Here is a 21,902-nt window from a genome sequence, read left to right on the forward strand (position 1 = left end):
GTCACGGCTATCGAGCCAGTTCAACAGCCGTGACCCTACATTGAATACACCCATTAGTGATTCACTTTGCCCATCTCAGGGAGACTCAATCTGTATCAGAAACCTATCAAATGTATTGGCTAGGCCAGTGGTTCCCAACTGGGTGCCTAGGTACCCTGGGGTGCCTTAGGACACTTGCAGGGGTGCCTTGGGTTGGTGGACCAAGATTAATTCATATAATTTATGGTCAATGTACCAGGCAAAACCAGTGCTTGTGGCTGCCAATCATAACATATGTGGACAAACATAAGCAAATCCTGTCCCTCACCAGATAACTCTGACATATAAACACAATGTACTTAATTTAATTTTTCTGAATTTCACAATAAGAAGCATTTGGCCTATTATTATTTATTTATTTACAGTTTCTTATATAGCGCAGCAGATTCCGTTGCACTTTACAATAGTCTAGGGGGTGCCTTGAAAATATTTTGATGCTCTAGGGCAGTGGTTCCCAACCCTGGTCCTCAAGTACCCCCCCCCCCAGTGCACGTTTTGCAGGTCTCCACACGGAATCAGTGAAATAATTAGCTCCACCTGTGGATCTTTTCAAATGTGCCTGAATAATCTGTGCACCTGCTGGGTGACCTTGAAGACGTGCACTGTTGGGGGTACTTGAGGACCAGGGTTGGGAACCACTACTCTAGGGTGCCGTGATTCAAAAAAGTTTGGGAATCACTGGGCTAGGCAATAAAGTTTAGAATGACTTTCTTTATACAGCTGCCCTGCTGGATAGAATTAATTTACAAACTTGAGAAAATAAGGAATATCTACTTACGGGATACGGTCGTATTGTCGACCAGTGTCTAGGTCGACATGGGACAAGGTTGACATGGTTTTAGGTCGACATGGGTTAGGTCAACAGGGCGCGAGGTCGACATGTTTTTCACTGTTTTTTTTGTGCCGACAGGCGTTCTATCATGCCCTACTATCCACTAGGGCAGGGATGGGGAACTTTTGGCCCTCCAGCTGTTGTTGAACTACACATCCCAGCATGTCCTGCTACAGTTTTGCTATTTGGCCATACTCAAACTGTTGCAGGGCATGCTGGGATGTGTAGTTCAACAACAGCTGGAGGGCCAAAGGTTCCCCATCCCTGCACTAGGGCGTGGTTGGAGAATAAAATAGTGTGCCGAGCGAAGTGAGGGGCTGTGGTTGACTTCCAACTGGGTCAAAAAACAGTGAAAAAAACCCATGTCGACCTTGCCCCATGTCGACCTAGAACCCTGTCGACCTTGCTGCATGTTGACCTAATGACTGTCGACCTAAGTCGGGTCGACCATACGATCCACACCCCTACTTACTGAGGAGAGCTTTTCTGCTGCATGAATTCCTCTAATCTTTTTTGTCGGTACTTGTGTAGTTTCACGGCGCCACCGTGCGCACAGTCTGTGTTTGAAACTTGGCAGCTTGACAGACTCTGTGTTTACTGTGCGCGTGCCGCTCTAGCTGTTCGCAGCGCGTGGCTGCTTTCCATATGTAATCTACATTCTCAGCGTACCGCTGGCAGCAGCAGCAGCGCGCGCTGACAGGTCATTGTGGTACAGTGAAATAGACAGTCCTGCACACTGCTGACAACGGGGGCATGTAAACTGGAAACCCCGGCACACCGCTAATGTAAGGGGCTGATAAACTAGACACCCCGGCACACCGCTATCAAAGGGGGTGTCCCAAATGTAGATGCTAAAATTTAGGCAATTTAGCATCTAAATTCAGACTCCCTGCAAACCGCTAAGAAGGGGGCATCTAAATTTAGACGCTAAAGCGTCTGTATTTAGTTGGATCTAGGGGTACATAGGGGTGCACTGTGCAAAACACTCTTAAACCTGTTCACAATGACACTAGTCGACGTAACGGCTGTCGACCTTGGTAATTCCACTATCCACGCCACCCCAAAGTGTGGCAAGCGCAGTGTGCCCCGCGAGGGGCGGCGGCGGCGGTACGCGTCCTCCAACCTTTTCATACCTCCACTATCCACGTCGGCGTGGAGTTGATTTTATAAAGTGTGGCGAGCCGCTTCGGGGTGGCGTGGATAGTGGAATTAACCAGGTCGACAGCTGTTACGTCGACTTGTGTCATTGTGAACAGGTTTAAGAGTGTTTTGCACTATGTACCCCTATACGCAACTACATTTAGACGCTTTAGCGTCTAAATTTAGATGCCCCCTTCTTAGCTGTTTGCAGGGAGTCTGGATTTAGACGCTTTAGCATCTAAATTTAGGTGCACCCTACTTAGCGGTTTGCAGGGAGTGTACATTTAGACGCTAAAGCGTCTAAATTTTAGCGTCTACATTTGGGACACCCCCTTTGATATCGGTGTGCCCGGGTGTCTAGTTTAGAAGCCCTGTTCGTTAGCGGTGTGTCGGGGTGTCCACTGTGGAACTACAAGTACCACAATGACCTGTCAGCTCTGGGCAGCACGCGCTGCTGCTGCCAGCGCTACGCTGATAACGTAGATTACATATGGAAAGCAGCCACGCGCTGCGCTGAGAATAGCTAGAGCGGGACGCGCACAGTAAACACAGAGTCTGGCAAGCTGCCAAGTTTCAAACACAGACTGTGCGTGCGGTGGCCCCGTGAAACTACACAAGTACCTTTTTATCTGTAAAGGTAACACCGGTTCCTTTTTATTACAATATGTTACATTTACCATTGCTTTGGTGCACTATGCCATCTTCAGACAGTTGTCCTTTTTAAAATGATTTGAAATGTTTGAGTCCAGTAATTCCTGCGTCCATATGTTCTATAGCTTACCAGGTGCACCTCTTCAGCCACTTAAAAGCTCCAACTGGCTCCTTGAATGCACTTACTGGTCTATTAGTCCTTCAATATGTTACCCAACATACAGTATGGAAGGAATAATATGTTACTCAACACTGGCAAAGTAAGAGAATTAGGTTTTGATAACATAATAAGTATGTGTAGTACTTGTGGTGAGATATAGACTGTAAACTGAAGTAGATGGTTTATAACTGATTTAAACTTTATCCTAATGTGTCATTAAAAATAACAATATTAGCTATCATACATTAAAGATATATACTGCTTTCTTTACTAACACTTTCTCTCTATGTTGCCTAATCTTACATGTGTTTTTTTTTTATTTATTTAAAAAAAGCTTATACCGCTAATGGGGACTACACACAGGGCGATCTCACTAGATTGCTTAGAAAATGCGCATCGCTATCACCCGGCGATTAATATCCAGCATGCTGGATAAATGTATTAATCGCCGGTGTCAGGGACAGCATTCTCACCGGAGAACACTGGCCCTGACTCATCCCTCAGCACACACCGCTGACACATCACTGTGTGCTGAGCGATCTTTTTTGATCATTCTGAGCGATCTAGCAACGCTCAGAAACTCAGCATATTTCCCAGTGTGTAGGCCCTATTAATCTCCCTCCCATGACAAATTAATTGTTTAACCTGATCAATCCTGCTGATTTTACACTTGCTAAGTATGGGCAACAATGAGGAAATTTGCCTGTACCGCCAAAAATAAAGACAAACCATTATATTATAACAGTATAGAAGTCTATTATTGGCCATAAAAAAACTTATTTGTGGTTCTTAAATTGTGTCAAATAGCTGTTCATAAGCTTTTTTAGTAAAACCATGAACCCCCCCCACCAAACAAAAAAAAAATTGGTATGTCTTTATTGGCCAAATGAATATAATTAAATTATTCTAAGTGGCTAAATAACAACTAAGGAGGGCGTCCCAGTGGTTTTTGAATCAAATCCTGACAGTTTTACCTTTTTTAAAATAGGGATTTTCCCCTACTTTTCACATGCTCGGGTTGTGGCAAAAACACACGTTAATTCTTGTCGAGCATTATCTCCACCTGCAATTGAATTGGCTGATAACCAGTTTTTAATTTCTGGGAAAAAGTGGTTATCGCCTGCAATTCAATTCCCCCTAAAGCTTTAATAGAAGCTGAAAGGATTCTGTTATTTTTCTAGTGCTTTCCTTTTTTTTTTCACCAAACTTGCACTTTCAAAAATAAAAGTTGAGAGGATGTCAAAACAACTAATTCTGCCAAATATCTCAGATGTTATTTAGTTTATTAAATATACATTTTTGTATTTATTAAATTATTTACTAATCATGGCTTCTTTATCCAGTTTATTAGAAGTATCAGGTTAAATCACCACTCTGGGCCGTATTCAATGCAGCCGGTGAGGGGTTAAACAGCGGGGATCGCTTAAAACAAGCTATCCTCGCCATTTAACCCCAGCTGCTCAACGCGTCAGGGAAACCCTCGCTGTCAGAGGATGGCGATTATTCCCCTGAACAGCAACGTCTGCTGCATTTAGCCACGAGCCTCGCTGTTTTAGCAGCTGCACATGCTGTTTCCCCCTCGCTCCAAAAACGTTGTGAGGGGTAAATGGTGTGTGCAGGGGGTCAGTTGAATCCGGACCCTGCGAACTATGACAGCGAGCAAGCAGCACTGCTTGCTGTCACAGCGAGCAAAAAGCATTGAATAGAGCCCCATGTCTGTGTAATGGATGTGCCTACTATCCAAGGAAGTAGTGGAAGGCAGTATAAACGTTCTGCTGCCACTTTAACCCTTTGAGTGCCAGGTGAATTTGGCAAAATAGGTGTGAAAATTGGCACACAAACATTTTTATTCATCATAATGACATATAATGTTTACCTTTATACAGGTTGAGTATCTTTTATCCGAATATCCGCTATCCGAATTATTCCGAAAACCATACATTCCAGAAAGTGAAAAAAAATAATTATTTTTTTTTGCTAAAAATGGAAGGTGCGTACACACGGGGGGAGATATATTGCTAGCCATATATTGCTTGCAATATATTACTGAGCAATATATTGCTCAGTGTCTCCTTTTCATCAGCGACCAGAGATGGTCGCTGATGAAAAGGAACCTCTGCTGGGGCAGACGCAGAGGTAATTAGCTGGTCGCAGGAGCCAGTGATTACAATGGGACAGAAAACAGGAGCGCGCACCTGGCGATTTATCGCTGGGGCACACTTCCATCACTGGCAAACTGGTCACCAGCGACCATATTCCCAGCGATTATAGCCCCTATCGCCCCCGTCTGTACACAGCATTACTGGGGACATTTGTAACAGCACTACTGAGGATATGATATGTAACTGGCACTATATATGTGCAAGATAATGATTGCTTGGCATTTAAATTCAGTCATTCTGAGATAGGACACAAATTTTGTTTCATGTTTTGACACCTTGTTTTTTGAACAAATAAACATTTTTGTGTGTATTTCATGTGTTTATACAGCATTAATGCAAGATACTTCAAAATACATCATTGGAATATTAAAATATTTTGAAATACGGAATAATGTGTTATGCAAAATTCTCCTGGTCCCAAGCATTTTGGGTAAGGGATACTCAACCTGTATAGGAAATCTAATCTTTTTTTTTTTTTTTTTTTTATGCAACATTTTTTATTTGAATTTATATATCAAATGTGAGCGATTTTTACCAGATATTTGCAAATCACTCTCAGAGATGTTGGCACTCAAAGGGTTAATTTAAAGACCTTTACAACAGGTTCCTAATAAAGTGAGAATTACATTGTTGACTCAATTTCAGTTACGCATACCTTCCAACATGACCCTCTCCAGGAGGGACACATTGCTCTATTTCTGGACTTCAATAATAATGCATGATTGCCATCACCTGTTTTAAACAGGATGATTGCTAAGAAAGCTGCTTCAATACAGGTGAAGGTAATCATTATTTAAGAGTGAAGTCCAGAAACAGAGCAATGTGTCCCTCCTGGAGAGGGTCATGTTGGGAGGTATGGTTATGGACTCAAGTTATGCAATTGTTTTTAAATGTCATCACTGCTTAAATCATTAATTTAAACATGTATGTATGCGATACAATGGTAATTGAGTTTCATCTTTGATTATTATTTTTTTTGCGGTACTAATGAATGTACTGTTAACCTAGCATTTTTAATACTGTTCGAATAAAGTGCGTCTGTGCTGTAACATGGAACGAAAGTCAGATCAAATTAATTTGGTTTGGATTTGGGAGGAAAAGTTTTCTTTTATGCTGTGTACACACGGGGGCGATAGGGGCTATAATCGCTGGGAATATGGTCGCAGGCGACCATATTGCCAGTGATGGAAGTGTGCCCCAGCGCTAAATCGCCGGGTACGCGCTCCCGTTTTCTGCCCCATTGTAATCGCTGGTCGCAGGAGCTTGCTCCAGCGACCAGCTAATTACCTCTGCGGCTCCCCCAGCAGAGGTTCTTTTTCATCAGCGACCATCTCTGGTCGCTGATGAAAAGGAGACACTGAGCAATATATTGCTCAGCCATATATTGCAAGCAATATATGGCTAGCAATATATCTCCCCAGTGTGTACGCACCTTTAGAGGTACAAATTTTGTGGTGGTTCCCTAATAAACACCTGTCATACTTCAAATAAACTGGATAAAGAAGCCACGATTAGTAAATTATTAAATATTGATTTTTCAATTTATGAAATATAACTAAATGTCAGACAGAGATATTTGGCAGAAATAGTTATTTTGACATCCTCGCAACTAAAAAATGTATATAAAAATCTGAGACGGGTGGTGGATATCTAATTTTCGGGTGATCTGATGTGGAATAACCCAGAATTAATAGAAACAGGTTGTGTTTATTTGGGATTTTTTTTGCTTATTTTCTGCATCATGGGCCTGAATCAAAGTTTTACACAAATGCAGCTGTAAATGTGTACAATTATGCAAACATCTGGATTTTTTGTTTTGTTATTGAATAAAGGAAAATGTTACTGAATGATTGAATGACAATTAACACAAGGCTTATGTAGAGATCATTCAAAAAAGATACAAGACTCAGAGGCAGATTTATTAAGCTTGGTGAAGTGATAATGTGGCTGGTACTTTATCCACGACCAATCACCTCCTAACTCTGAAGTTACAGGCTTGGTTTGAAAAATGACATGTATGAGCTGATTGGCCGGTGATAAAAAACGGACACTTTATCACTTCACAGAGCTTAATAAATCTACCCCTCAATAACAAAAAAGTAAGGCAGTGGTTCCCAAACTTTTTGGAATCACGGCACCTTGGAGTATCAAAATTTTTCATGGCACCCCCTATGATAAAAGCTACTATTGACAAATGTAGAATTTTTTTAAATTATTTAAATTGTGTTAGGAGGAACAGGATTCACTTCTCTCAGTCCATCTATTATATGATGGGAAGCTATAAGCACTGGTTTTGGCAATTACAATGAACATAAATAATTTTAATAAGGTCCTGGACCACCAACCAGAGGCACCCCAGGGTGCCACAGTACACAGTTTGAGAACCACTGTTGTAAGGTATATCAACAGTTTATATATACAAAGAAAAGAAAGTAAGAATACTGGAAGTAAAGAGTGGTAAGTGGGGTGGCTGTTCAGAGAGGGGGGGATGGATGGATGTATGTACATAGTTGTTTTATTTATTTATTAAGTTTCTTATGTAGCGCAGCAAATTCCAATGTGCTTTACAATTGGAGACGGTGATACAACAAAAGATTTTCTCAAGAATTAGATTTGGGTGGGGTTTTACTTCAAAGTGAGATCTATATTGCAGTGTAAAAATAAAGTAATCAGTATTTTCCCTGCACAGAAACAAAATAATCTCCTCCAAATCTAACTCTCTGCACATGTTAAATCTGCCCCACCTGCAGTGCACAAGTTTTAATTCTTATTTTATTTACTGTTGTTAACAATTAATTTACAACTTTTAAACAAGGGAAGGGATCGAATTCCCATTTTTTCAGCTTTGTTTTTCAAATCAAGTCAAATACTGACCCCATGACATTGTTAATTTTATATTGCCAGAGTAAATCACTGTTAAATTTATATTGCCAGAGTAAATCACTGTCTAATTTATTACGGTAACTTTGCCAGGGCCCCATTTTCACTGAGCCAGTACCATCTGAACAGCAATGGATCCATCCTGACTAGTTTACAGTATTTGTGCAGATCACATTCCCTCTCGGCAAACTCTGATTGTGTTCTCTGTACGCTGGATGGAAACACGCAATGTTAATCATTGGGTGTTCTATGTCCATTTGAGATCTCTGCAGGTTTTACAAGATTCTTGCTTAGCCACCCATTGTTTAGGCCGTAACTTTCAGCACAGTCATAATGGAAAATTGATAACGAGCTGGTCTTTTTCTAATTCTAATTGTTTTTCAAGAGCCCTGAAGATGTATTGTGCTAGGAAAACCTGAAAATCTGGATTAGTAGAGAGATGGCAAAAGCTATCTAGCAAAAGTAAACATCTATACCATATGAATATATCAGTAATTTCTTTGTAAACATTTATAACTTCAGCATTCTCTGCTGATTTTGACAATTATGCACAAAAATAAGATGAACAAATGAGGTAAAGCAGACCCTGCTTAGTAGCAATATAGGGTAAGTAAGAGATGTGCAATACATTTCTGAATCAAAAAGTATTTTATTTACAAACTAACGTTACTTTTTTTTATTTAAAGTTTTGCGAGAGCAGCCTATGCACAGGTGCATGTGCTCAAACCATTTGGTGAAGTAGCTGAACCAGTCTCAAGCTGGTGTCTTGCACATGCTGGATAAGGCTGCAGCTACTGGTAACTCAAAATGGGATATGGTCACTAGATCGACACAAACATTAGTTTGACAGTCAAAATGTCGACATTTCACTTTTTTTAGCCGACATGCGATATTTCATGCCCTACCATCCACTAGGGCAGTGGTTCCCAACCCTGGTCCTCAAGTACCCCCAACAGTGCATGTTTTGCAGGTCTCCACAAAGAATCACAAGTGCTATAATTAGCTCCACCTGTGGATCTTTTCAAATGTGCCTGAATAATGAGTGCACCTGCCGGGTGACCTGGAAAACGTGCACTGTTGGGGGTACTTGAGGACCAGGGTTGGGAACCACTGCACTAGGGCATGGTGGAAGAATAAAATAGTGTGCCGAGCGCAGTGAGGCGCCGTGCCGGAAGCATAGTGAGCGCAGTGTACGTTTCAGTATCCATGTTGACTGTAGACATTTGGAACAAAAAAAAAGGGAAGAATCCCATGTCGACCTAATGCCTGTGTTGACCTAATGGACCATGTCTACCTAGTTGCTGTCTATCCTATGATCCACACCCCTCAAAATGAACCCCACGCATCTTACGATTTATTTCAGGAAACACGAAGAGGTCTCAGGGGCCAGGTCTGAACTGTATGGTGGATGAACAATATCCCAGGTGTGTCCATGGTCCACAAATGTTTTTTTTTTTTTCAAGCAATAGGAAAAGTGGGATTATATGATCCAGTCCCACCATAACCCTTCATCAATATTATTGCCAACATGCTACAACTACATCAGGAATTGTTTAATGTCCTCACAGTAAATCTGTCGAAATTCAAACGTTGCGGCCATTTGGCAACATCAGACTGCCCATTACTATCTGGTGGTGAAACTGGAGTACTGCAGCCACAAGGAACAATATTTTAAAGTTAGAAGACAACATGGCCAATAATGTAAGTATGGGGCTAAAAAGAATAAATTAAAAGTGGTACAAATAAAAAGCTCATAGAATCTATATTTGTTATTAAGCCAACACGAAAATACATAAAAAATGAGAGTTAAATGTGTTCTTACCCATTATCCCAGCCCATATTTTGTTTTGGTGGTATTGCCCCTATACCAAGTTCCAAAAGTGAGACTTCTCTGTAGAATGAATTTCATATCTGTAACGTGTAAATATACTTTTGTGCAATCTTCCACAGGTGTACTGTGCATCATTAGAAAAGGCAGTCTAGATCATAAGGTTGATAAGGGGTCATTATAAGCCAGCATCTGAGCACTCGTGTGGCAGGTTAAATGTTTTTGTGTAATGTCTAGACTTTGGTTTTGCACTCACTCTGTGACTCTGGGGGCTATTCTGATTCCCTCAGAAAGGCACAATCACTCCCTAATGGACAAAACCATATGTGCTGCAGGTGGGGCTGATGTAACGTGCCGAGAGAGTTAGATTTGGGTGGGGGGTGTACTTCAAACTGTTATCTATATTGCAGTGTAAAAATGAAGAAGCCAGTATTTACCCTGCACAGAAACAATAAATCACCCAAATCTTAAGCCCCGTACACACGGGGGAGAAATATTGCTCAGCAATATATTGCTAGCAATATATTGCCCAATGTCTCCTTTTCATCAGCGACCAGAGATGGTCGCTGATGAAAGGGAACCTCTGCCGGCGGTGCCGCAGAGTTAATTAGGTCCTGCGACCAGCGATTAGAAAGGGGCTGAAAACGGGAGCGCGCACCCTGCGATTTAACGCTGGGGCACACTCCCATCACTGGCAATATGGTCGCCAGCGACCATATTTCCAGAGATTTCAGCCCTTATCGCCCCGTGTGTACACAGCTTAACTCTTTCTGCACATGTTATATCAGCCCCACCTGCAGTGCAAATGGTTGTGTCCATTAGAGAGTGGAATCCCAGAGGACTGGAAAACAGCGAATGTAGTCCCACTGCAGAAAAGTGGAAGCAAGGAAGAGGTAAGCAACTATCGACCAGTGAGCCTTACATCAGTAGTAGGGAAATTGATGGTAACACTCTTAAAACAAAGAGTTGTAGAATATCTCAAAACCAGCAATTTACAAGATCCAAAACAGCATGGGTTTACTGGGGGAAGATCATGTCAAACAAATCTTATTGACTTTTTTGACTGGGTGACTAAAGTAATAGATCAAGGTGGGGCTGTAGATGTAGCTTATCTAGACTTTAGTAAAGCTTTTGACACTGTCCCACATCGCAGACTGTTAAATAAACTTGAAAGCTTGGGATTGGATTCTAAGATAGTTGAATGGATAAGAGCGTGGTTGCAGGACAGAAAACAGAGAGTTGTAGTAAACGGAGTACAGTCAAAGGAGGGAAAGGTTATAAGTGGAGTACCCCAGGGATCTGTACTTGGACCGGTGCTTTTTAATATCTTTATTGGTGATATTGCAAATGGAATTGAGGGTAAAATGTGCCTTTTTGCAGATGACACACAGGTATGCAACAGGGTAGACACACCAGGAGGGGTAAAACAAATGATTGAGGATCTAGGCAGATTAGAGAAATGGTCAAGAGAATGGCAACTACAGTTTAATGCCAAAAAATGCAAAATCATGCACTTGGGTCTCAGAAATCCAAAGACTCAATATAGTATAAATGGCACTATAATGGAAACTACTGAGGAAGAGAGGGATCTAGGTGTCACTATTTCAGGGGACTTAAAAGCAGGTAGGCAATGTAACAAAGCAATGAAGAAGTCAAGTCAGATGCTTGGTTGCATAGGGAGAGGTATCAGCAGTAGAAAGAAAGAAGTAATAATGCCACTGTATAGGTCATTGGTACGACCTCACCTAGAGTATTGTGTTCAGTTCTGGAGGCCATATCTCCAGAAGGATATAAATACATTAGAGACTGTACAAAGAAGAGCAACTAAAATGGTGCATGGCCTACATCACAAAACGTACCAGGAAAGACTAAAAGATCTTAATATGTATACTTTAGAGCAGAGAAGGGAAAGGGGGGACATGATAGAAACTTTCAAATATATCAAGGGCTTTAACAAGGTACAGGTGGGAGACATTCTTCACTGGAAGAGGAGCAACAGAACACGAGGACATGCACTGAAACTAGAGGGAGGAAGATTCAGGGGAAATGCGAGGAAGAATTTTTTCACAGAAAGAGTAGTAGATAAGTGGAATAGCCTCCCAACAGAGGTGGTAGACGCAAATACAGTAGTACAATTTAAACATGCTTGGGATAAGCATATTGATATCCTTACAAAAAAATAAGGATCAAATATGGTTTGAGGTAACATGTTTAAAAAAAGGGGCAGACTAGATGGGCCAAGTGGTTCTTATCTGCCGTCAAATTCTATGTTTCTATGAGTGATGGTGCCTTTCCGAGTGAATCAGAAAAAAACCCTGTGTGTATAACGCTGGGTGGAGTCATACACAGTCACAGAGTGAGCACATATAGTATAGCTGGAGCAGACCACTAGATAACGGTATATACAGATGGAGACGGCCTCTTCATTGCAGGGGCTGGTGATATCTTCGCCAGCCACCGGCTCCCGCGAGGGTGCGTGCGCACACAAGACACCTGCGTGCTCCGTGGCAACGGAGCTTGCCCCAGGTCGCCGCCGGTGCCGGTCCCCCTTGCTGCCCCAAACACACACCCCCCCACTTAAACCTGCCCGTCTCCCTGAAGCGAAGATGGGCAGGGACCTGCAGCACCGCCGTCGCATGCGCATCCCAGTTCAGTGTAGCACCTGTCCGCCGGCAGCACCTTGGTCGGGGCTCGCCAGACCCTCCCCTCTGGCGAGCGCTGGCGGACAGGGGCTACACTGAACTGGGACGCACGTGCATCTCACACGCAGGCGTGTCCCAGTCTCTCGACGGTGGCGCAGTGGATCCCTGCCCGCCTCTGCTTCATGGAGACGGGTAGGGTTAGACGATGATATGCCATCCACGTCGTCTGCCGATGCCGATGTCCAGTGTCAAAGTACAGGGCACGTAAAATCCAAAAAGCCAAAGTTGATTAAAAAGAGGACCCAAAAAAATAAATTCAAATCATTGGAGGAAAAACGTAAATCTGCCAATGTGCCATTTACAACACTGGGTGGCAAGGAACGGTTAAGCCCCTGGCCTGTATTCATGACTGGTGGTTCAACTACACATGACAATGCAAGCCCTCCTACTCCCCCCTTTAGAAATTTGAAGAGATTTTAGCTGTCATCAAAAACACAGCAAACATCTCTGCCTACTAAAGAAGATATGTTATCACAAACCCACAAGGAGAGTCCAAGGGTGTTGGTGGTTGCAATGCCTGACCTTTCCATCGCTGTATGGGAAGAGGTGGCTCCTTCCACCGTTTTTAGCACTCCCTCTGCATATGCTGGAAGGATCACCCACAGTGCAGTTCCTGATTTAGATAATGAAGGTGTCAATGTTGTAGACCGAGAGGAGGATATTGATGTAGCTGGCGCTGAGGAGGAAGTTGACGAGGAGGATGCTGAGGTGGTTTGCTTAAATAAGGCACCAGGGGGGGAAACCCTTGTTGTCAATGGGATGAAAAAGCCTGGGCAGAGGACCAATAAATACACCTCTAGTCTCAGTCTGAATTTTTTTTTTTTTACGAATCCGAACAACAAAGGTATTGCCATATGTAGCTTATGTAAAGCTCCAATAAGCAGGGGTAAGGATCTTGCCCGCCTAGGGACATCCTCCCTTATATGTCACCTGAAGACCCTTCATAAATCAGTGTTTGGGATGGCTTCAACATCGTTTACACCCACCCACCCCCACCATGACCACACACGCTGGGTCTCCCTCTAGAGAAGATGGCCTGTTAAGCCGTCCTGCTTCTGTGAGCAACAGGATCAAGATGGTGCCGCAAATGGCTGCCTAGGAACTGTGCACTCAGCCATATGCAAACCCCATGTCTCCCCTGTCTAGTACATTGCACAGCAATCTGTATCTGTACTGTCTCTGCATATCTGTTACCTACCTGGCTGTTGCAGTGACCAGTGGCGCCGCTGATGGCTGCCTAGGCGCTGTGCAACACGGTGGGAATGTGTTCCCTGAGTGATAACTGTACTGTCTGCTTGTATTGTTGCTTGCCGTGTTGTTGCGGCGACCAGTGGCAAAGCTGATGGCTGCCTAGGTACTGGGCAGCTCGGCGGGTATATGATCATGTATATGTTCCCTGTGTGATAAATGTACTGTCTCTGCTTGTACTGCTACCTACCTGGCTGTTGCGGCGACCAGTGGCGCTGCTGATGGCTGCCTAGGTGCTTTGTAACACGGTGGGTATGTGTTCCCTGAGTGATAACTGTACTGTCTGCTTGTATTGTTGCTTGCCGTGTTGTTGCGGCGACCAGTGGCACCGCTGATGGCTGCCTAGGTGCTGGGCAGCTCGGCGTGTATATGATCATGTATATGTTCCCTGTGTGATAACTGTACTGTCTCTGCTTGTACTGCTACCTACCTGGCTGTTGCGGCGACCAGTGGTGCCACTGATGGCTGCCTAGGCGCTGTGCAGCTCAGCGGGTATATGTTCCCTGCGTCTATAATTCCCAGGGTACATCTAGTGTATGCCTGTATGTGTTATGTATATCTGTACTATCACTGTCTAACTGTTACCTGGCTGCTGCACAGAAATCCAAATCAAATTCCTAGTATACGCGAGTATATGCATTCTGATTCTGATAGAAGCAAAAAATGAAATAAAAAGTACATTCCGGAAAGTACGGTTTTTGGAATAAATCAGATAACAGATATCTGGATAAGGGATACTAAACCTGTAGTTGAAAATAATAATTGCGGTACTTATGTAGTATCTGGGCTGCCGATTTCTAAATCGGGTACATCGCATCGCATCGCATGCGACCATCGGATGCGATGCGATGCGATGCCCCGATTTTTCCATAGGAATCAATGTTAAAATGGACTGAGTCCATTTTAACATGGAATTCAATGGTAAAAAGGGGTCCTTTTCATACCCCTACTATCCAAGTGGGCATGGAGTTGGATATAAACCTGTGGCGAGCGTAGCGAGCCACCGAGCCCGAAGCGTGGCGAGCGGACACAGAATACCGTCCCCTCGCGGGGCTCGCTTCGCTCGCCACGCTTCGGGCTCGGTGGCTCGCTACGCTCGCCACAGGTTTATATCCAACTCCATGCCCACTTGGATAGTAGGGGTATGAAAAGGACCCCTTTTTCCCATTGAATTCCATGTTAAAATGGACTCAGTCCATTTTAACATTGATTCCTATGGAAAAATCGGGTCATCGCATCCGATGGTCGCATGCGATGCGATGCGATATCGCATCGCATCTGATTGTATGCCTTAACTTAAGGCATACAATCAAAAAATCGGCAGCCCAGATACTACATAAGTACCATAATTGCTGATATAAAGTGATGGTGTAATGGTTAGCATTACTGCCTCACAGCACTGAGGTCATGGGTTCAATACCCACCATGGCCCTAACTGTGCGGAGTTTGTATATTCTCCCCGTACTTGCGTGGGTTTCCTCCGGGTACTCCGGTTTCCTCCCACAATCCAAAAATATACTGCTAGGCTAATTTGGCTCCTAACAAAATTAACCCTAGAATGTCTGTGTGTGCGTGTACATGTGGTAGGGAATATAGATTGTAAGCTCCACTGGGGCAGGGACTGATGTGAATTGTCAAAATATTCTCTGTAAAGCGCTGCGGAATCTGTGTGCGCTATATAAGAAACTGCTAATAAATAAATAAATAAATTCCAAACGATTTCTGCATAGCTTTGAGTATATCTTTTAAGGTAGGTTTATGTAGCTTTTCTACAGAAAGCATTTTGCGAGTCTCCAGCTAAGGAGCTGACCAGATGTCACACTGCACACTGTAGCCTGCAGATTGTACCAGACCTTTCACCCACATGGAGCAAAATGTAAATTGTGCGTTTGAAAGAGATGTTTACGGAGTCCGGCCTTTCCCCTCATCCTCTCCCTCCCATGTATTATGTGTGTTTCCATAGGAATGAATGAACTAAGCCTTCTCAGACTACTGTTGTTTATGCATCAGTCTGATACTGCACTTGGTGTATACAACAAGCTGCATCTTTCAGAGGCAGATAAGAATACATCTGTACAAATCAATAACCAAAGTTATCTGCCCATCCTGATGTCACATTTACAAAGTCCTGATCTTTACAGATAATTATTGATTAACAAATTCACTATCCACAAAAAGGAAGGTAAGTTGTATTTACATTAGATGTTTCTATTAGTCATTATTATTAGATAAGAAATATTAAACTGTGATGTGACAGGCATTTAGTATGGTCGGATTCACTATAATTGGGAATCTTGGGACATGTAGAAAGCAGTGTACAGTGGCCGTAATTGAACTTTATAGAGAGATTCATGTAACTGATATTAGTACATACTGTACCAACTTTTATGAATATTTCCATTAGTACATACCAACCTTAATGAATATTTGCAAAATGCATTGGCATTTAGTGGCGGTGGCGTTAACGATGGGGGTGCATATAACATACTAATCACCCATCAGTGTGCATGTACAATTAAATCATCGTTTTGATCGCATTGCATACCATTTTAATGGTTCGCGATGCGATGCGATCATAAAGATGTAACAAGATTAAAATCGTGGGCGCCGTGCTAGGAAACAAGTACCGAAAATAGTTTCATGCATGCACAATTACTAAAATGATTACTTTTATACAGCAATGACTTTGTTATGAAGTGTGATTAGCACAATTTTCCTTTTTCAATCAAATAAAAACTAGTGGCTATATACTGTATATGTACCAACTCTTATTCAAAACTATATATCATGCATCTATGCATGCAACAAAATATACACTAGGTGGCAGCTAGGTTACATATCATAGACCAATGGTAATCTTGGATTCTTGTGACTGACAGATTAGGATTTTAATTACCAGACTGAAATGGAGAATATTTATTATTACATTACTATCTATTATTACATTATCTATCTATCTAGTATTATTATTTCTATTATTATTATAATAATAATTTTATTTATAAGGTGCCACAAGTGTTTTGCAGTGCCACACAAAGGAACAGTACAGGGAGACAAAACTTAGGCCCTTATTCTGATCGGTGCGGCCGGATCCGATTATGCGGCCAGGGCCGTGCGTGCAAAACCCTGCCTTTCATACGGATCGCCAACTCCGTCCGTACGCGGTAAGAAGCTGGCCGAACGGACCGCACGTGTATTTTTCACGGAATACGCCTCCTCCATCTAAGGGACCCTCCCCCATCATTCGATGGTCGCAGACCATCGAATGCAGGACCGAGTGCTCCACCAGCTCCCGCAACCTCAGACCACACGGACATTTTTCCGTGCAAAAGCCGGGATCTGGGCGGGCAGCTGACATCCGGCGATGTCATATGTCCGCCCCCTACACGTGCGTCACGGCCGCATTACCATACGTACGCCCAGCGTTTGCATGGGAACGCCCATGAATTGCGGGGCGTATGCATATGGTAATGAGCCCAAATAGCCCTTTACGCCCCTCTCCACCCCCTGTTCGGAGTGTTCACATATCATGCGGGATTTGGCCGTACGCCCCGCTCGCACATGCGCAGAGACGCCTCTGCACATGCGCAGACACAAAACATCCGCGGGCCAAACGCACGCGGATATATCCGCACCGACCAGAATAAGGGCCTTAGTATTACATTGAATAAATAACAAAAATAGAGTACAGGTAAAGAGCACCACAGTTCAATGCACATTACAGCTTAAATATAAGTAGTGAGGACTCAATCAACATACTACTAGAGGCTTGTGGCCAATGATGGAGATGAGTATGTGGACAAAGATAGCTACTGAGTGTTTGAGTATGGAAGAGCTGTGAGTGAAATGTGAAGAGAAGAGGGCTATGACAACAGGAGGGAAGAGAGCCCTGCTCTGAGGAGTTTACCATCTATCCAGAGGCGGAGCCGGCGGAGCACCAGCTCCGGGCGCCGACATGTCACCTGGCGCCGGAGCTCTGCCGCCGGCTCCCCCGCCCTGCTCGCCCGTTCCCCTCTGTGCCGTGGGTCCCCGTTGTGCCTGTGTAGGGGGGCAGAACAAGGAGCCCACATTATCCATGAAGAGATGGAGAGATGTGCCTGGTCCCTGTAGAGGAAGAGGAAGCCTGGGGTCGGGGGTCAGCGCGACGAGGAGGAGGAGAAGGAGAGTGAAGCTCATGGCGATGGGGCAGGAGGAGGAAGAGCACCCAGCAGTGTGGCCAGCAGCGCGTGGTAGCAGAGCAGAGAGAGGAAGGAGCCGCATCACCGCACCAGTCCACGGCACCTGGCTGCCGGGTATCGGGCGCTGCTGTCGGGTGCCGGGGACTGGAGCTGTCAATCTCCGCTCCATCCTCTCTCTGCTCTGCTCCCATGCGCTGCTGGCCACGCTGCTGCTCTTCCTCCTCCTGCCCCTCACCATGCCACTCTCCTCCTCCTCGTCGCACTGACCCCGGGCTTCCTCTTCCTCTCTAGGGACCAGGCACTTCTCCTCTCCACAGCCAATGTGGCCTCCTTGACCAGCAAGTCCTGTTGGCCGCAAGTCCTGGTGGCCACAGGAGTGAAGTAGAGCCCAGGCCTCACACCCAGCACCTGGCCGCAGTACCCAGTGTCGCCTGAGCAACAGCCAGAGCGGCAGGGAGCCAGCGCCTACCTGGCCACAGCTACTGACCCCCCACAGCAGCACCCCACATCAGGCAGCGACCAGTGATGGCCCCCCCGCATCCAGTGGCACAGAATAGGAAGGTCTCAGACCACCCAGACACCAGCCCAGGGCACATGAGTTGGCCAGTGTGGCCCTATCTCCAAAGGTACCCAGAGGAACAGCATACCTCCCAACATGACCCTCTCCAGGAGGGACACATTGCTCTATTTCTGGACTTCTCCCTTAATTAATGATTGCCATTACCTTTGTTGAAGCACCTTTCTAATCAATTAACCTGTATGAAACAGGTGATGGCAATCATAAATGAAGAGGGAAGTGCAGAATCAGAGCAATGTGTCCCTCCTGGAGAGGGTCATGTTGGGAGGTATGGAACAGGCAGGACTAATCCTTAACTCCCATCAGTGCGTTTTACTAGCAGGGGGGGGCAAACATGCCCTTGCTCTGGGCACCGTGGAACCAAGCTACACCACTGCATCTGTCTAATCTATTTTATATTGTTCTATATATTCAACATTTTACAGATAATTACTTATAATATGTCACTAACTATTAATACATGAGGCTGAAGGGATAACTAGTTAGTACTTGGATGTATTGTATTTTATAAATATTTTTGTATTTTGCTATGTATCAGTAATGTTTAACATTGAATTCACTTGCGCTGGTTTAATGTAAAGGAAGAGCGAAGCAGCTCTAATTTATATTATTTAGGCAAAAGATTTTGGTACTTATGTAATATCTGGACTCCCGGTTTTCTTATGAGACCGTGTCCCCTCGTGGGGCTCGCCACGCTTCGGGCACGGTGGCTCGCTGCGCTCGCCACACTATATAAAATCAACTCCATGCGTAGTTGGATAGTAGGGGTATGAAAAAATGGGGTGCATTTAACATGGGAGTCCAGATAATACATAAGTACCAAGATTTTTTAGAGCACTGATTTTAAGGTTAATATAGGAAAGAAGTAAGAGAGAGAGAGAATTGGCGGTGCAGAAAAATATAAATAATGAATTAAAAAAATAAAATAAATAGAAATAATCAAAATAAAAATACATTTTATAACATATTTATTTTTATTTCTGATTTGATTATTTCTATTTATTTTATTCATTCATCCTTTATATTTTTTTGCACCACCAATTCTTTCTCTTCTTCTTCTCTATATTAACCTTAAAATCTTTTGTATCAGTAATATTAATATATTTTTTAAGGCTATTCTATTATAATCATTTTTAAACACATAACAATGCATACAGCTATCCGGCTACAGGAAACCAGCTGTTGGTCTGGTTTAGAGTTGCTCGCAGCTCTGAATATGGATGGCTAGAATCTTTTCCATACTACGCATCCATGCACAAGCAATTCTGAGTCTAGTGGATGTCTGCTATATCTTGTACAGCAGGCATGTCCAAACTATGGCCCTCCAGCTGTTGTGAATCTACAAGTCCCATCATGCCTTGCCACAGTTTTGCTATTAGGGAATGCTAAAACTATGGCAAGGCATGATGGGATGTGTAGTTTTACAACACCTGGCGGGCCACAGTTTGGACATGCCTGTTGTACAGGTTTCTTTATGGCAACTGGGTGTATATGGGTATGGGTCGGCCAAATTTACTACATTAATACTGCTTTTGTATCTGTCCCAGATAATTGATCCATAACCGCAGGTCTCTCCATCCAGGAATCATAGCAAAAGAATATGGATTATCTTCAGAGGAGTTGTACAGCTAATACAACACACAGGAAAGCAAATGAAGTCAAAGCAAAACTTTTTAGAGAACATACTGTCATTGGGATTCGGAGATGCTACACTTCCTCAGCTAGGTTGATGCAGGTATTTTATTTTTCGTGAACTTTCTTATGCCATTCTCATGTTTAAAAGGGTAAGTCACCCAATATATGAATTATTTACAAGATAAATGCTTTGGATTAGGGATTCCAATCCCGGGGCATTTTTTTAAATCTCGAGAATAGGGATAAAAAAATGCTAGATCCTGGTATTGGCATCCCTAAAAGAAAACCACCCCTGTCCCCCACATTGACCTACTTGGGAGAGCAGTGGAACTGGGCAAGCGGCAGGAAGGCGGCGTGTGTGACGCCAGAGACTCTTGTGTGCGGCCGGGAAAGGTTGCATGGTGGAGGGTTCTGGCAGGGGAGACGGTGCGGCATGCGCAGTGTGACTTGGTCATAGGTCATGCTGCACAGGCCGTACGCTGGGTTGGGAACAGCCGGGCAGCATCTGAGCAGGTGCGAGGGGTGGCGGTACGCATCTTCCGATCTTTTCATACCCCCACTATCCACGCCGCCGTGGAGTTGATTTTATATAGTGTGGTAAGCGCAGTGAGCCACCGAGCCCGAAGCGTGGCGAGCGGACACGGATTACTTTACATGTATTCATCGTCCCCTCACGGGGCTCGCTGCGCTCGCCACGCTTTGGACTCGTATTACGCTCGCCACACTATCTAAAATCGCCACACTATCTAAAATCAGCTCCACGCCGATGTGGATAGTGGGGGTATGAAAAGGTCGGAAGACGCGTACCGCCGCCCCTCACGGGCTCGCTGCGCTCGCCACGTTTCGGGTTGGCATTGATAGTAGGATTGGCGTTGACAATGGGGGTGCATTTAACATTGTAAGCACCCATCAGGGTGCTTGTACAATTAAAAATCGCATCGCTTGCCATTTGCTGCCATGCAATGCTATGCGATATTTCATTGTACAAGCACTCCTGTTAATTTAACATGAATATCGCATCGCACACCACTAAGTATGGTATGCGATGGGCGCCGTGCTAGGAAACAAGTACCTATTAATCTAAATGTAATCCTTCTACAATTAATTGCTGCCAGTGTTAAAGGGCTGGGTTGCAGGCTGTTTGTCATATGATGTGAGTGTCTTCAATTCCGAGGACAGCAGTAACTGTTTGTATAAGAATTAGAGATGTGCGGGCTCGGATTTCAGAGATCCGAGCCCCCACGGACGTCATCATTCCGAGCCCGATTGAGAGCAGCGCTCGGAGATTCCCGCCTGACTCGGTCCGTCCGCGTGACTAGAACGTCATCTCCCGGCGTCGGATTTCGCGAGGCTTTATAAGCAGCTGCCGCGCGCCCGCCATCTTCACTCCAGTCAAGTAGTGGGTTGGGAGAGGGTGTGTTGGTGCTGCTGCTGGGGCTTAAACTTGAGCTTGACCTTGAGCTTTTGCAATCGCTGGTGCTGTCTCTCAGTGCTGCTGTGTAGTAGTCTAACTGTGTACTTGTAGTACTACTGTCTCCTCTGTGCGGTCTACCTCTGGTGTGCTGTGCTGCCTGTAATTGATTATTTTATTTGCTGGGGCTGTCTCCCTCAGTGCTGCTGTGTACTCTGTTCTCAGCTTAGGACAACAGTCTAACTGTGTACTAGTAGTACTACTGTCTCCTCTGTGCGGTCTACCTCTGGTGAGCTGTGCTGTAATTAATTATTTTATTTGCTAGGGCTGTCTCCCTCAGTGCTGCTGTGTACTATGTTCTCCTCTGCTTAGGAGAACAGTCTAACTGTGTACCTGCCTGTAGTACTACTGTCTCCTCTGTGCTGGGGCATACCTCTGGTGCTGTGCTGTGCCATTTAT

At 44.2% G+C, this 21,902-nt stretch overlaps 1 protein-coding gene across 3 annotated transcripts in view; it reads left to right on the forward strand.

Moving 5' to 3' along the window:
* Positions 1 to 15,666: 15,666 nt before the first annotated feature.
* Positions 15,667 to 21,902, forward strand: part of LOC146058349 (uncharacterized) — a 131,611-nt gene continuing 125,375 nt past the window's right edge. For 2 of the 3 annotated variants that reach the window (XR_014469856.1, XM_083170635.1), the window contains exons 1-2: positions 15,667 to 15,824; positions 19,945 to 20,132. Coding sequence is in view for 2 of the 3 variants with exons in the window: in XM_083170635.1 (XP_083026761.1) it covers positions 19,998 to 20,132 (135 nt within the window). In the remaining variant the exon portion in view is untranslated. The remainder of the gene's footprint in view (positions 15,825 to 19,944; positions 20,133 to 21,902) is intronic. The other variant, XM_083170642.1, reaches the window with a different exon arrangement.

This window comes from Crinia signifera, chromosome 1, assembly GCF_055691185.1.
Source record: "Crinia signifera chromosome 1, ASM5569118v1, whole genome shotgun sequence".
NCBI classification, from domain to species: Eukaryota; Metazoa; Chordata; class Amphibia; order Anura; family Myobatrachidae; genus Crinia; species Crinia signifera.